The 15,809-nt window shown below is 53.1% G+C and overlaps 1 protein-coding gene across 1 annotated transcript in view; it reads left to right on the top strand.

The window, feature by feature from the left end:
* The window catches only part of PTPRS (protein tyrosine phosphatase receptor type S), a 145,833-nt gene that overhangs the window by 22,393 nt on the left and 107,631 nt on the right, over positions 1 to 15,809 (top strand). Inside the window, exons 2-3 of the mRNA XM_065422130.1 lie at positions 3,070 to 3,215; positions 4,438 to 4,579. Coding sequence (XP_065278202.1) covers positions 3,070 to 3,215; positions 4,438 to 4,579 — 288 coding nt within the window. The remainder of the gene's footprint in view (positions 1 to 3,069; positions 3,216 to 4,437; positions 4,580 to 15,809) is intronic.

Below are 15,809 nucleotides of genomic sequence, written 5' to 3'. Positions count from 1 at the left end.
CTTAATGGTTTGTAGTTCTTTCCATTTGTAGGGAATGCTTTATATGCAATTTAGCAGCACAGCCGCCATGCAAGGCAGGTAACTATTGTTCCCAGATTACAGATGGGGGTAACCGTGCCACAGATTAAGCAATTTGCCCATGAGCATACAATGATTCAATGATGGAGCCAGAAATAGAGCCTAGGAGTCCAGGTTCTCAGTTCTCTTGCTGTAACCATTAGATTATACTCCCTTCCCAGAGCCAGAAGTAGAACCGGAGAGTCCTAGCTCCCAGTAGTTTGCTCTGATAGATCACCTTGCCTTCTAAAATAATAGTCAATATTATGGACGATTAGTCACAGGCTAGATTTTTAATTTTGGTAAAGAATCTGATTCTAAGACTAGTGTGTAACTTTGATGTCTTTAAGAAGCCCTTGACCTTTTCAGCTGTGCTGGTACAGCTCAAAAATTGACCTGTGTGGACTTTTCAGATTTTAACGCAGGAGGCAAGGGGGACGGGGGAGAGATAAGGCCTTGGGCAGAGATTGTGCATTTAAGTTTTAGCCCAGAGCAGATTTTTACAAGCAAATGACAAATTCTTGAATGCAGGAGTTTCCAACAGGACTTTCTGACAACCTTGAGCTGTAACAGTGCAAAAGCAACTCTGTGACCTCTCTAAATATAGATTTAGATATTTATAAATCTAATGCTTGTGCACACAGCATTCAGCAGGACATAAACAGCTCCAACAAATTGTATTTACCTCCAGCATGGAAACAAACACTTGATTCCATCACACACACTTTTATTTATATACCAGTTGCCCAGCAAGGAGACGGAGCTGGGAAGGAAAAGAGGGCACTTCCTCTTCACATTGGATCACTGCAATTCACTGGGGACTTCTCCTGGGCTCCCATTCACCCTCTTCTGAAGCTGTCTCTCTTTTTAATTTTATATATATATATATATATATATATATATATATATATATATATATATATATATATATATATATATATATATATATATATATATATATATATATATATAATTTTGTAGGCTGTCTGCATCTTGTTTTATAGACCCTGAATATGTACATATAAATATGCACATTTCACAGTCGTGTGGTCTACTTCCACAAGAATAACAGACGGCAACTTTATGATCTGAGTGATTTTATTTGAACACAGCTGTGGCCTTGTGATTTAAATATTTCAGTCAATTTTAAACTAACTAGACTAGAGGAAACTGTGCTGGGAGAGCAGGTTAGAGCTGGAACGGACATGGAAGGAAGGCCTCTTTGGGAGATTCTAGATCAGTGGCTCTCAACGTGCAGCCCAGCTATGTGCTAAAGGGCAGTGGGGTCCAGGGCCGGGGCTGTTGCCCGGCCCCCTGCAGCAGGATCCAGGGTTGGGCTGGGCATAGCGGTGTGTGGGGGGGTGCTGTGGTTTTCAACCTGCGGCCCAGATAACACTGCAGTCCACAATGATTAATAGGTTGAGAACCACTGTTCTAGATAGACTCCTCCTCGTCTACCCCTCCTCCTGCCAGAAGCCCCTTGACTCTTTCCTTGCTTGTAATGTTTGCCCAGTCTTGCCCTCTCCCTCTTCCTCCAGAGGTGCTCTTGAAGGCTGTCAGGCTCCGAGGGGAGTCACTGGCTAGCGAAGGAGTTGCTGAAGGTTGGAGTGTCAGGTCCCTGCTGGATAAAACCCAGCCCGCAGCTGTGAGTGTGGTTCCTCACCTCACACACACACACACACACACACACACACACACACACACACCCCGTTCAGGGATCCCTGCATCTCTGAGCAGCTGGGTGTGAGAGGCGTTTGAGGAGCTTTTGGATTCCTCTCTGAGCTGCGCAGATCCCCTGGTTTTGGGTTTAAAAGCCTGCAGAGTCTCTTGCGGGGGGGAAAGCTGCAGGAGCAGTCCGCCAACTCTGGCTGTGCACTCAGTTTTGACAATTTGATTGTTTCAAGTGGTGATGAATTTGGTTTGTTGCTCTACATTGTCAGATCACTTTTCCAATGTGCGGGGTACGTACGTGTGTGTGTGTGTGTGTGTGTGTGTGTGAGAAACACACGCGCACAGACACAAAAATGGGTCACACGCTTCCTAGCTTCTGTAGGCTAAACATGTTGCACACACCAGGGGCTCCTTGCATCCCTCCACCCTCCCATCTCCCTCTTTTTTCAGGGACTCCCTGCACCTCACCCCCACCCTCTCCCAGATGCCAGGGGCTCTGTGTCCCCCCCCCCCCATTTCTCCTGCCACGTGCCATGTCCTCCTCCCTCCCCATACCATTGTCCTACATTGTGTCTATGGCAAGGGCTCTGTGTGCCCCCCATTCCCTCCATAGCAGTGTCCCCCATGCCCAAGGGATCTGGGTGCACCCCTATTCCCCCCACCCTTTTCCCCCATGCCCACCTAGGTTCTCTTTATTCACCTCTGTGTGCCCCCTCTCCCATGCCAGCATCCTCCGTTCTCCCCCTATGCCAGAGGCTCTGGGTGCACCCCTATTCCAGGGGCTCTGTGTCCCCCCAGTTATAGCATTGTATATAGAGATACGCCAACGGGTTGGTGTAAAGTTTCACGGGACATTTGAGTTCTGTCTTCTAAGTCACCAGAAAGAGAGTAATGCAGCCATGGAACAAAGAAACAGGTGCCCCCTTTGGGAACTGAGGGGCCGGGCAGCACCAAGGAAGGTGTGTCCTTGGAAACTAGTGTTTGACAGGCTCCATGGTAACTCCCCAGCTCTGCTAGTGACTTTCGCCCCTGATCCCATCATTGGATCCGCCTGGCTGGACTCTTGCATCTGTGCGGACTCCCTTTGAAGTCAACAAAACTCTGCATAAGCACAAGTATTTGATTGCAGGATGGGGGTCTTAATCTCTTTGTGCTTCGGTTCCCCCCTATATAAAACAGGGCTGATGAAACTCCCCTGCCAGCGGTATTGGGAGGCTTCATTTGGTTTGGGATGCTCGGAGGAAGATAGCCATAATAGTATAAGCAACGGTGGGTTTTTATTAACTATGACCCCTACTTATAAGGGCTTGTCTACTGTTGTTTTTGTTTTGTTTTTTAAAGGTCCCCCTGAGTTCATTAAAAAACCAGTGGACCAAATCGGCGTGTCAGGAGGCGTGGCTTCTTTTGTATGCCAAGCAACTGGGGATCCCAAGCCCCGGGTCACCTGGAACAAGAAGGGGAAGAAAGTGAACTCGCAGAGATTTGAGGTAAGAGACAGCCTGGAACTACGTGTGTCCACGCGGCTGCAGTCAGAGGTGTGACTGCAGCAGATATAGACCTACCTGAGCTAGCTTTGATCTAGCCGTGGCAGCATGGTCTTTACAAGCCCACCTGGGACTCTCGGTATGTATTTGAGCAACTAGCCCATGCTGCTGCTGCTCCACTGCTATTGTTACTGGAGCTAGCTAGATCAGAGTTAGCTCAGGTACATCGACACATGCTGTCGTCGTCACATCGCTGATTGACGTGTCGACATTATTGTGTGTGTAAGTATAAAAGAGCAAAGCAGACATAAAGCAGCTTTGTTACATGAATGCCCTAAGACGTCAATAAAAGTGTGTGTGTGGGGCGGGGGGGAGTTGTGAGTTCTCAGCCTTTAACAGCTGGGAGGCTTAAGCCGTGTGATTTTTGCAAAATGAGAGGAGACTAGGCAAATTTGTTGCTTCTTTTTAAGTGTCTGTTATAAAGCTGCTTCTTCCTCTCCACCAAGAAACACAAGCTGGACTGGCCCTTTTAATCTGACGTTTCTCCATCTCAGCCAGCTCTTTAAATACACCTCCCCTATCCCCGCCTATTTTGGGTTTTTTTTAAGGTTTACCACAGCCCAGGGTGAGCGTTACTGGCATACCTGGCCAGACCCAATTTATTTGTAATATCTAAATAGGAGGGTATGGCGGGGCCAGGAGAGGGCAGTAGCCATATTTTGACACCCTTAGCCTTGACCCACAGCGGGACCGCTACCCTGCCAGCCGGCTGTGGATTGGGAGGGACATTCTGTCGTCTGCTCTTCGGGCAGATGGGGTAAAGAGGGGGCTCGAAATTTTCATTTTGTTTTTACGGCCCCTGTCTCCACTTCCCCATGCTCCTGTTTCACTGGTGTTCCGGGTCTTTCGGCTGAGCAGGGGGGCTTTCGTTGAATGAAACGGGCGGGGGGGGGGGGGGGGGGGGGTCAGGTGCGATTCAGTCCTGGGATCACAGGTCTTGATGCAGAGCCTGCAGAAGCAAGTGCAAAGACTGTTATTGTCTTCCATCAGCACTGAGGCAGGTCCTGAGGGGAAAATGCAGAACTGATGGGGGAGAAGAAAGGGCAGGAAGGGGGAGCTGCTGTAGCCGGACCCATGTGTGCAGCTGCCCCCTGTGTGGGCAAGACTGAGCATGCCCAGGTCCCGGGCCTTGTACTCAATCCCTCTGTCTTCCTTTCTGTCTCAGACCATTGAATTTGACGAGAGCGCAGGTGCTGTCCTGAGGATCCAGCCCCTCCGGACTCCCAGGGACGAGAATGTCTACGAGTGCGTCGCCCAGAATGCTCACGGGGAGATCACCGTCCATGCTAAGCTCACCGTTCTCCGAGGTAAAGAGCACTCCGGCCTGTCGGTGCAGGGTGCCGGCAGGGTGAAGGATACCCGCTCTCTGGGTGATGAGGTCTGGCTGCGGCAGCTCCCCCTTCCTGCCCCCTCTTCTTCCCCATCAGTTCTGCATTAAGACAGAAAATATCATCTTGCCTCTGTATAAATCCATGGTACGCCCACATCTTGAATACTGCGTGCAGATGTGGTCACCCTATCTCAAAAAAGAGATATTGGAGATGGAAAAGGTTCAGAAAAGGGCAACAGAAATGATTAAGGGTATGGAATGGCTGACCTATGAGGAGAGATTAATAAGACTGGGACTTCTCAGCTTGGAAAAGAGACGACTAAGGGGGGGATATGATGGAGGTCTATAAAATCATGACTGGTGTGGAGAAAGTAAATAAGGACGTGTTGTTTGCTCCTTCTCATAACACAGGTTCTTCTTCGAGTGATTGTTCACGTCCATTACAGATTAGGTGTGCGCGCGCCGCGTGCACGAACGTCGGAAACTTTTCCCTCAGCGGCTCCCGTCGGGCCTGCAGGGTCTCCCCTCCCGCCAGAGCGGCGCCTCGCTCTAGCGTATATATATCCCTGCCGGCCCGACCCTCCCTCAGTTCCTTCTTACCGTCCGTGGCGATGTTGGAACAACTCTGTCTCTCATCTGAGAGTGTCCCTTAGCATAGTAATTAGTGTTACAGTTATCAGGTCGTTAGTAGTTAGTGTTAAGCTAGCAGTTATCAGTTCTTTACAAAGACTTAAACTTCTTTGTGTTAGGTGTTTGGCCAACCCCGGCACCGGCCCTGGGCGGCGGGGCATGCCGCACGCCCAAGGCTTCAAGGCTTGTGCCACGTGCCGCAAGCCTATGCCATTGAGCGATCCACAGGACTCGTGTCTCCGTTGCCTGGGGGAAGCACACCAAAAGGAGCGCTGCAAGATCTGTAAGGCTTTCAAGCCCAGGACTAAGAAAGAGAGAGACTTTCGCCTTAAGCAGCTGCTCATAGAGTCGGCGTTACAGCCCTCCACTTCAACGGCACCGTCAACCTCGGTGCGGAGTGCCCCGGCATCGGTTCGTGATCCGACGCCGGCGGGGCAACCTAAGCCTGCGGCACCGACTCGGAGGGAACACCTCCGGCACCGGTCCTCTTCGCCGGCTAAGTCGAAGGGCCAACCCAAGGCCCGAGGACGCTCCCCGCACAAGAGGGTAGCACCCGCGAAGACCGCAAGTGCTACTAAGGCCGTTGCGGTCCCAGCACAGATCCCGGGTGCCAGTGGCTCCGGCGCCGAAAGGCCCGTCAAGCCCCGGGATAGGCGCGTCGAGTGAGGAGGAAGGGCTGGAGGAACTGTTGGAACAGCCCTCCACCCCGGACACATTTGAGGCAGCAAAGGACCTCATTGAATTGTCCGCTGAAGGCACCCTCCGCGCTAAGGACATTCCGCCGAGACTGCCATCCAAAGGCAAGCCGGCGATGATGCGCCCATCACAGTCGCCATCTCGGCACCATTCGCGGCGCCGATCCCGGTCGAGCTCCGCCTCGGTGGACTCCCGGCTTCCTTCCGCGCAGCGGGCCGCACAACCGTCGGGCCCCAACAGGCGCGAGACACCGGCCCAGCAGCCCTGCTCGAGCAGGCACCGGGACGTTTCGGTTGCGCGATCCCTGAGACCGTCCTCCCGCAGCCGTTCCCGGTCCCGGGGCCACCGGTACCGATCCAGGTCCAGGTCAGCACGGCGCTACTCCCGGTCCCGGTCACGAAGGCACTGCTCTCCGACCCTGGACCGGCACCGCCCCACGGCACCGCCGTGGCCCTCTAGATCACCGTCCATAGTTTCGGAGGTGGACTCGGGCCATTCCAGCAAATATGCCCACAGAGCACAGGGCAGTAGGGAGCACGAAGCCTCTTGGCAACCACAGTGGGGCCACCCAGGGCAATGGCCATTCTGGACCCCTTGGGCCTACCACCAACAAGGCCCCCCGTCCAGGACCTCGAGATCGGGCCCCTCAGGACACCGGTCCCGCTCCCCACGGTGGCGCCCACCCTCCCGCAAAGAGGCCACGGTCTCCAGGCCGCCAGAAAGGGAAAGGGCTGACTCTGCACCGAGCCCGGCACCGTCCCAGGCCCACGTCAGGGAACGCACTCCGGAGGAGCACCCTGCTGATGAGTAGTTGCAGGAGGAAGAGGACGCACAAAAGGCCATGACCTCCTCCTCCTCACCAGACGAAGCCGTGGCGGGCACAACAGTGTCCGGTCCTCCCCCGATTGACCATCGGGCACACCAGGACCTGCTCCGCCGAGTAGCCCTCAATTTGGGGTTGCAGGCAGAGGAAACTGTCGAGCAGGAAGACCCTATGGTCGACATTCTAAGCCCGGAGGGCCCCTCCAGGATCGCGCTCCTGCTCATAAAAACGGTCCAATCTAATTATAAGACTGTATGGCAAACACCAGCCTCCACGGCGCCTACCGCAAAGGGCGTAGAGAGGAAATACTTCGCCCCATCCAAGGGGTTTGATTTCCTATTCTCCCATCCAACCCCATGTTCGCTGGTCGTCTCTGCGGTCAACGAACGGGAGCGACATGGCCAACAGGCCCCGGCCCCCAAGGCCAAGGAGGCAAAACGCTTGGACTTATTTGGGAGAAAGGTCTACTCGTCCGGAGGCCTCCAGCTGCGGATCGCGAACCAACAAGCGATCCTGAACAGGCACAATTTCAACTCCTGGGCATCGGTGTCCAAGTTCAAGGAAGCCTTGCCTCAGGGCTCGCAACCCGAGTTTGCTGCCATACTAGATGAAGGGAAGGCGGTAGCCAAAACCTCCTTACAGGCCTCACTTGACTCCGCTGACGCAGCTGCTAGGACAATCGCGTCAGGAGTGGTAATGAGATGCTCGGCATGGCTGCAGGCTTCCGGCCTTCCCCCAGAGGTGCAAAACACCCTCCAAGACCTTCCGTTCGAGGGTTCAAGCTTGTTTTCGGACCAAACGGACGCCAGACTACATAGCCTCAAGGACTCTCGAGCTACCCTCAAGTCGTTGGGGATGCACACCCCAGTGACGCAGAGGAAGCCCTTCAAGCCCCAACCTCTGCAGAGGCAGTACCACCCTCGTCCTAGACAGGAACCGTACCGCAGGAGGGGCAGGGATAACAGGCGCAGACGCAACAACACGCCTAACCAAGGCCAAAATCAGGGCCAAAACAAACCGCAGCCGGGAAACAAACAAGGGTTTTGAAGCTGCGATCGAGGACAGTGTACCAACCTCTATTCCGGATCCCCCCCTGTGTTTCAGGGACCGCCTGACCCATTTTTACTGTGCTTGGTCACGTATAACATCAGACCGCTGGGTCCTACGCACGGTGGAGGCAGGCTACACCCTTCAGTTCTCCTCGCCCCCTCCCTCCCACCCCCCACCCCCGTCCCTCTTCAGGGACCCCTCTCACGAGCAACTCCTCTTGCAGGAGGTACAGACCCTCCTCGCAGTAGGAGCGGTGGAAGAGGTTCCTCCGGACCTCAAGGGGAAAGGGTTCTATTCAAGATACTTCCTCATTCCCAAAGCGAAAGGGGGCCTCCGTCCTATCCTGGACCTACGCAAGCTAAACAAGTACTTGCTCAAACCACGTTTCCGTATGGTCTCCCTTGGTACCATCATTCCATCCCTGGATCCGGGGGATTGGTACGCTGCCCTCGATATGAAAGATGCCTACTTTCACATCGCTATCCGACCGGCCCACCGGCGGTTCCTGCGCTTCACTGTCAGCCAGCGCCATTTCCAATTTACAGTTTTGCCCTTCGGCCTGGCAACAGCCCCGCGCGTATTCACGAAATGCATGTCCGTGGTAGCAGCCTTTCTTCGAAAAAGAAGGATGCGCGTCTACCCATACTTGGACGACTGGCTCCTAGCGGGCCGGTCAGAGGCCGAGGTTCGCTCCCATGTGACATTGACGCTACAGGTGTTCCACGAACTCGGTCTACTGGTCAATGTACCCAAGTCATCACTGGTCCCCACGCAGAGGCTGGACTTCATAGGGGCAGTCCTGGACTCAGTGGCGGCACGGGCGAGTCTTCCCGTATCGAGGTTCCTGGCCATTCAGAAGGCCGTGAGCTCCATCCAGCAATTCCCCACGACCACGGCCAGATGTTGCTTACAACTCTTGGGGCACATGGCGGCCTGCACCCACGTAGTCGGACACGCCCGCCTCAGACTCAGGCCGCTGCAGTTGTGGCTGGCCCAAGCATATCGCCCCAACAGAGACCCCTTAGACCTGGTCGTGACTATCCCGGCTCGGGTGTCGAACGCCCTCCGTTGGTGGCTCGATCGGCAGCAGGTTTGCGCGGGGGTCCCTTTCGCCGCCCCGCAGCCCGTTCTGACGTTAGTAACAGACGCGTCGGACCTGGGTTGGGGAGCACACCTGGGGGACCTGCGCACTCAGGGCTTGTGGTCCAGGGAAGAAAAGTTGCTTCATCTCAACCTGAAGGAGCTAAGGGCGGTTCGCCTCGCCTGCCAGACCTTTCACGCTACCATAAGAGGCCACAGCGTGTCGGTTCTGACGGACAACACTACCGCCATGTTCTACATAAACAAGCAGGGCGGGTCCCGGTCCTCTCCCCTCTGTCACGAGGCGCTCCTCCTCTGGGACTTCTGCATAGCCCATTCAGTCCACCTACTAGCGACTTATCTCCCGGGGGTCCAAAACGGGTTACCGGACCGCCTCAGCCGGTCCTATCTCATGCACGAGTGGACGTTGAGGCAGGACGTCCTGCGTTCAATCTTCCGGAGGTGGGGGTTTCCCCCGGTGGATCTCTTCACCACCGAGGACAACAGCCAATGCCCCCAGTTTTGTTCATTCCAGAACCGCAGTCGGGGCTCATTGGCAGATGCCTTCGCAATCCCGTGGGGCGGGAGCCTGAGGTATGCCTTCCCCCCATTCCCGCTCATCCACAGGGTCCTCCTCAAAACCCGCAGGGACAAGGCGACAGTCATCCTTATCGCCCCGGCGTGGCCACGTCAGCACTGGTTCACGTCCCTGTTGGAACTGTCCGTGACCACTCCGATAACCCTCCCCCTCCATCACGACCTCATCACGCAAGACTGAGGTCGCCTACTCCACCCGAACCTACCGTCGCTACATCTCACGGCGTGGTTTCTCTCTGGCTAAACGATATGGAGCGCGGGTGCTCTCATGAGGTCCAGCAAGTCCTCCTTGGTAGTAGAAAGCCCTCCACAAGAGCGACCTACCTTGCCAAATGGAAACGGTTCTCTCACTGGTGTGAGCCTCACCACATCCGGCCTCTGCAGGCCTCAATCCCATCAATTCTAGACTACTTGCTACACCTCAAGCATCAAGGGCTCGCCCCCGCCTCAATTAAGGTGCATCTGGCTGCCATATCGGCGTTCCACCCTGGGGAGTTGGGGGTTTCGGTGTTCTCCAACCCCACAGTAGTCCGATTCCTCAAGGGGTGGGAGAGGGTGTTTCCCTACTCGCGCCCACCGGTCCCTGCGTGGAACCTCAACCTGGTCCTCACTAAGCTCATGGGGCCGCCCTTTGAACCCCTAGCCTCTTGCTCCCTCCTGCACCTCTCATGGAAGGTAGCGTTTCTCGTGGCCATCACATCGGCTAGGAGGGTATCAGAATTGAGAGCCCTCACTTCGGAGCCTCCTTATACAGTTTTTTATAAGGATAAGGTGCAACTGAGGCCGCACCCTAAATTCCTTCCAAAAGTGGTCACGCATTTTCATATGGGGCAGGACATTTGTTTACCGGTGTTCTTCCCCAAGCCCCATACGGACCCAAGCCACCGCAGCCTGCATACGCTTGATGTCCGTCGGGCCTTGGCGTTTTATCTAGACCGCACCAGGCCATTCCGCAAATCGACTCAGCTGTTTATTGCCGTTGCGGAGCGAATGAGAGGCCAACCTATTTCGACGCAACGCTTGTCGGCATGGATTGTGCTTTGCATACGCACATGCTACGAGCTCGCCAACGTACCAGCCCTGGAGATCAGGGCTCACTCAACTAGGGCCCAAGCGTCCTCGGCGGCCTTCTTGGCACAGGTTCCGCTCCAGGAAATCTGCAAAGCAGCCACCTGGTCGTCGGTGCATACGTTCACAGCCCACTACGCGATCCATCATCAGACCAGAGAGGATGTGGTTGTCGGCAGGGCTGTGCTTCAATCAGTTATTCCTTGACTCCTACCCTCCTCCAATGGTAAGCTTGTGAGTCACCTAATGTGTAATGGACGTGAACAATCACTCGAAGAAGAAAAAACGGTTACTTACCTTCTGTAACTGTTGTTCTTCGAGATGTGTTGTTCACGTCCATTACACTTCCCACCCTCCTTCCCCTCTGTCGGAGTCACCGGCAAGAAGGAACCGAGGGAGGGTTGGGCCGGCAGGGATATATATACGCTAGAGCGAGGCGCCGCTCTGGCGGGAGGGGAGACCCTGCAGGCCTGACGGGGAGCCGCTGAGGGAAAAGTTTCCGACGTTCGTGCACGCAGCGCGCGCACACCTAATGTGTAATGGACGTGAACAACACATCTCGAAGAACAACAGTTACAGAAGGTAAGTAACCGTTTTAACTAGAGCCACCAAATGAAATTAATAGGCAGCAGGTTTAAAACAAACAAAAAGAAGTTTTTTTTTTTTTTCCACACCATGCACAGTCAACCTGTGGAACTCCTTGCCAGAGGATGCTGTGAAGGCCAGGACTATAACAGGGTTCAAAAAAGAACTAGATAAATTCCTGGAGGATAGGTCCATCAGTAGCTATTAGCCAGGATGGGCAGCGATGGTGTCCCTAGCCTCTGTTTGCCAGAAGCTGGGAATGGGCAACAGGGGATGGATCACTGGATGATTCCCTGTTCTGTTCATTCCCTCTGGGGCACCTGGCATTGGCCACTGTGGGAAGACAGGATACTGGGCTAGATGGACCATTGGTCTGACCCAGTCTGGCCGTTCTTATGTTCTTATGAGGTTGCCATACAAGCAGTGGGTCTGAGCCACAAATGCCCACCTTTGCCTGCTCCCTAAGCATCCCTGATTCTGGTCAGCAGCCCCGGGAGTGCACCTCACCTGCCCGGGGTATTATATGAAGGGCAGCTTGCTGGGAGTGGCTCTGTTTGCAGCTGGGTGGGAGAAGCTCACCACTTGGTGACTACGTGCCCCAGCACCCGTGGCAGCGTTTCTCCTCCGTTGCCTCCCCGTGGTGGGAGCATGGTGCAGGGAGCTGTGCCCAGCTATCTCTGCGTAGATGGGGCAGTATTGGGACATCCTCGCTCTTGCTCACTCCCCCCTCCCTCAAATGCTTCAGGTGGCCTTTCTGTCTCGGCCCTGCTCTCTCCTGTCCCATGGAAACTCCCTTCTCGGGACGTTTATGGGCAGCTCAAGAAGGCTCCATCTTTCTCCTCTGAAATCTAATCCCCTGTCATCCAGGGACCCAGGAGAGCACCTATCAGTTGATGTAGTGAGGCTGAGCTTGTCCAGGTCTCTCCCTCCCTCCCTCCCCTGTTCTCCCTTGGGCCCCTTCTGGCCTTTGCCTACACCAGTGGTTCTCAGCTGGGGGTCCAGGCCCCCTGGTGGGGCCATGAGCAGGTTTCAGGGGGTTTATATACAGAAAAACAGTTGTGGCAGCACAGGTGGGCCGTGGAGTTTCTATAGCATGTTGGCGGGGGCGGGGCGGGGGGTGGTCTCAGAAAGAAAAAGGTTGAGAACCCCCAGCTTATGCCACATTCTCCCTCAAGACCCTGTCTCCCTTTCATTCTCTCGTACCAGTGCCCACTGTCAGGGGTATGTCTACGGACTCTCGTTACGTTTCATCCGTTTGAAACGTTCTCTGTGAGCACAGTGTGTGTGTTGGGGACTGCCGGGGGGAGATGCAGGGCCCGCTGTCGTTATTCTCTTGCTTTTGATGCCTCCAGATGTTTCCTGCCTTCTGGGTGGTTATTTATTAGTCCCAGAAATCTAAAACCGCTACAACACGGAACAAAGCCAACCTGCTAACGGGAACGAACCCACTTTTGGGGATGAGATGCATGAGATTCTTGGTTCAGACACGAAGGGCTTGTAAATCATCCCGACGGGAAGGCCCTATAGGGAATGGTGTATACACTGGCCGGGAGGGTGTTCCCAGTAGGTGTTGCCATAGGGAATGGTGTGGGAGCACTACCTGGGTGGCGAGCTCCCAAGAGGAAATGCTGTAGGAATGTGTTGGATGTATGGGTACACCTCTACCTCGATAGAACGCTGTCCTTGGGAGCCAAAAAATCTTACTGTGTTATAGGTGAAACCGCGTTATATTGAACTGGCTTTGATCCACTGGAGTGCGCAGCTGTATGGATCTCTGTCAGTTGCAAAGTATTCCTCCCGGTAGCTTTTAAAGCCCTTTTGCTGAATGGTCCATGAGCAAGTTCCTAATTCATAGATGCCTAAGCTAGACGGGACCATTGTGATCATCTAGTCCAGTGGTTCTCAAACTTTTTGGATCACGCCCCCCCTTCTTTGTGTCTGTAGTAATTTACACTCTCACCGCTCCCACCACACAAGTACATATACCGATAGATGCAGTGGCGGTGCTTCACTCGAATCCCTTTCGACGTCTTTGTTTTTTCACTTGAGTTGGGTTTTTTTCCTGTTGCACGAATGAGCCAACGATCTGTTGTAATAAGAGCGAAAGCAACGCTGCGATTGTGGTCCCTGCTTACAATTAAACGTGCACAATGCGTTCTAGCAAACGGATTCACGTTCAGATGGCAATGACTTTGCATAATGCTAGGCAAGCTTCGCAGAAATCCGTCAAAATGCCCAGCGCCATCTAGAGACAAATGCACAACTCCATCTGAGGGCCTGATATGTCTGGAGGAATCAGCTTGGCTAATTACTCATTGCTGTGAGTAAAACGTGCACGGTCAGAGCAAGGGAGGGCAAACAGGGACACACTCACTCACTCACTCAACAGGGGCACAGAACTCCTCTGGGGCCGGGGCAGAGAGAGCCAGCTCCTCCGGCCCCGGGGCCGCAGACAGAGAGACGACTCTTCTGGCCACCAGGAGAGAGCAAGCTCCTCCAGCGTCAGGGGGCACAGAAAGTGCCCCGCCAAAAGTGGCCAAATTTGTATTGCTGTGCACAATCCCGTGTGCAGTAAGGTTGGGGGGGGTTTCTCCTAAAGTTTCTCACGCCCTCCTGCTTGTCTTCCTCCCCTCCCCCCCCGAATAAATTCCACACACCCCACTTTGAGAACCTCTGATCTAGTCTGATCTCCTGTATAATTTCTAGAACAGATCTTTTAGAAAAAATGATGTAAAAATTGCCAGTGAGGGGAAAATCCACTAAGACCCTTGGTAAATTGTTCCAAATGTTAATGACCTTCACTGTTAAAAGTGTAGATCTTATTTCTTGTCTGAATTTGTCTAGCTTCAACTTCCTGCTGTTGGATTGTTTTATACCTTTCTCTGCTACACTGAAGAGCCCATTATCAAATATTTGTTCCTCGTGTAGGTACTGTCGTGGAAAATTGACCACACAGTTGATTTTGGATCAGACAGCCTGAGGCTCCTTTATTGATCAATCACACATGCATGCATGGGGGAGTCAGCCAAGGCAGCCGAACACCCACCCGACAGATAAAATACAGGAGCTTATATAGGACAAAACCACAATTAGTAATACACACTTTCTTATCAACATTGTTTATTATATACGATTGTGATTTATCTTGATGCATGTGCAAGAGCTACTTTAGTTGTCAGCGCTTAAATTGCATACATATTTATACAGCGTTAAACAATAGTCACAGTTATCAAATTAGGATATTTACTCCCTGGTGGTCTAGTGGTTAGGATTCGGCGCTCTCACCGCCGCCGCCCGGGAATCGAACCTGGGTCGCAACCCTTTACATGTAAGTTCCTAGATAAATGGAGTTGGTATACCCGGGACGACCCAGAAAAGCAGTTTCCCCTAGAGGGGAGCTTTGACCTGGATAGGATTGTGCACCTCAGGGGTGCACTAGTGAATAATAAAGTAGGTCAAGGTCAGTTTGATGCCTATTTCGATTGGTATGGGGAAACCGAAAAACGGCGCCATGAATCGCAGGTGACTCCCAAGAAAAGCTCAAAACCCAATTAAAGGAGACAAAAGAAAAATTGTTAATAGGCCACAGGCCAACAGGCCCCCCTCTATCCTGCTATGTCTCAATTACCCCGCAGGGCTTCCCCTTCTGCCCCGTCCACGGATCTCATAGATTTTTTTGTAGAAGGCTGACAGTGGCCTCCCCCTCCACCACCCCCTGAGAGAGGCGTAGGGGAAATTGACCACCTTGGGGTACAGCTCCCAGAATATTCAGCGGGACCTGCTGCCCAAGAGTCCAGACCCCAGGTCTCTCCCACGGTTCCGGCTGTGACAGCCTCAACCCAGACCTCGCCACTCCGCGGGTCAACATCTACATCTACACCCTCGCCATCCTCTTCCTTGACTGCAGGTTCCTCAGAGGCCCGGTCAGACCCCATTGAGGACTGGACTAGACGGGCGGAGGGGTTATTAACAGAATTAGATGAATGTTCAGATTCAGACTCAAGAGATGATCCGTTCCGACGGTTGTCTGATCATGTTGCAATTATGAAGGAACTCGTTAAGTCCCCCGAATATAGGGAATATAAAGAGTCGCCACCAGCAAAACACACTAGATATCAAGGGGCCCTTAAAAGGATACAGGAAGTTTTAAAAAAGACCCCAGAGGAGAGTTTTCAGCTTCCCCTTTGTCAACTCCCTGGGATAGGCTGCGGAGGCGAGGGGACTATGGTGACTGTACATGCACCGTGGGCTCCTTCAGATTTATACAACCTGGTCGAAAAATTTCCCAAAATAAGAGAAGACCCCGTTAAATTTCAGGAGCAACTAAAGATGGTTATCCAGTGTTATAATCCCACCTGGGCCGACATAAACCAACTCCTGAGAGCAATGTCTTTATTACCCAGAGAGACACTAGACCATCTTTTTCATGAGGCTGGTTGGCCTCCTGACCCTGAAGATGGCATGAATCTTAGTCCAGCCGATTTAAATACGCATCGTACAAATTTGGTAAACGCAGTCCTCACTGTATACCCACCCAAAGCGGACTGGACAAAAATTAATGGCTGTAGACAGAATAAAGGAGAAAATCCTGCTGATTATATGCAGCGTATCAAAGAAGTGTTTGAAAGGCATTCTGATATAAAAAATACTGTAAGGGACACTGATCCAGCGATGGTAT

This window comes from Emys orbicularis, chromosome 24 (genome assembly GCF_028017835.1).
Source record: "Emys orbicularis isolate rEmyOrb1 chromosome 24, rEmyOrb1.hap1, whole genome shotgun sequence".
In the NCBI taxonomy this organism is placed as follows: Eukaryota; Metazoa; Chordata; order Testudines; family Emydidae; genus Emys; species Emys orbicularis.
The sequence above is the reverse complement of the archived record's forward strand: the minus strand, read 5'-3'. Positions and strand labels throughout refer to the sequence as shown.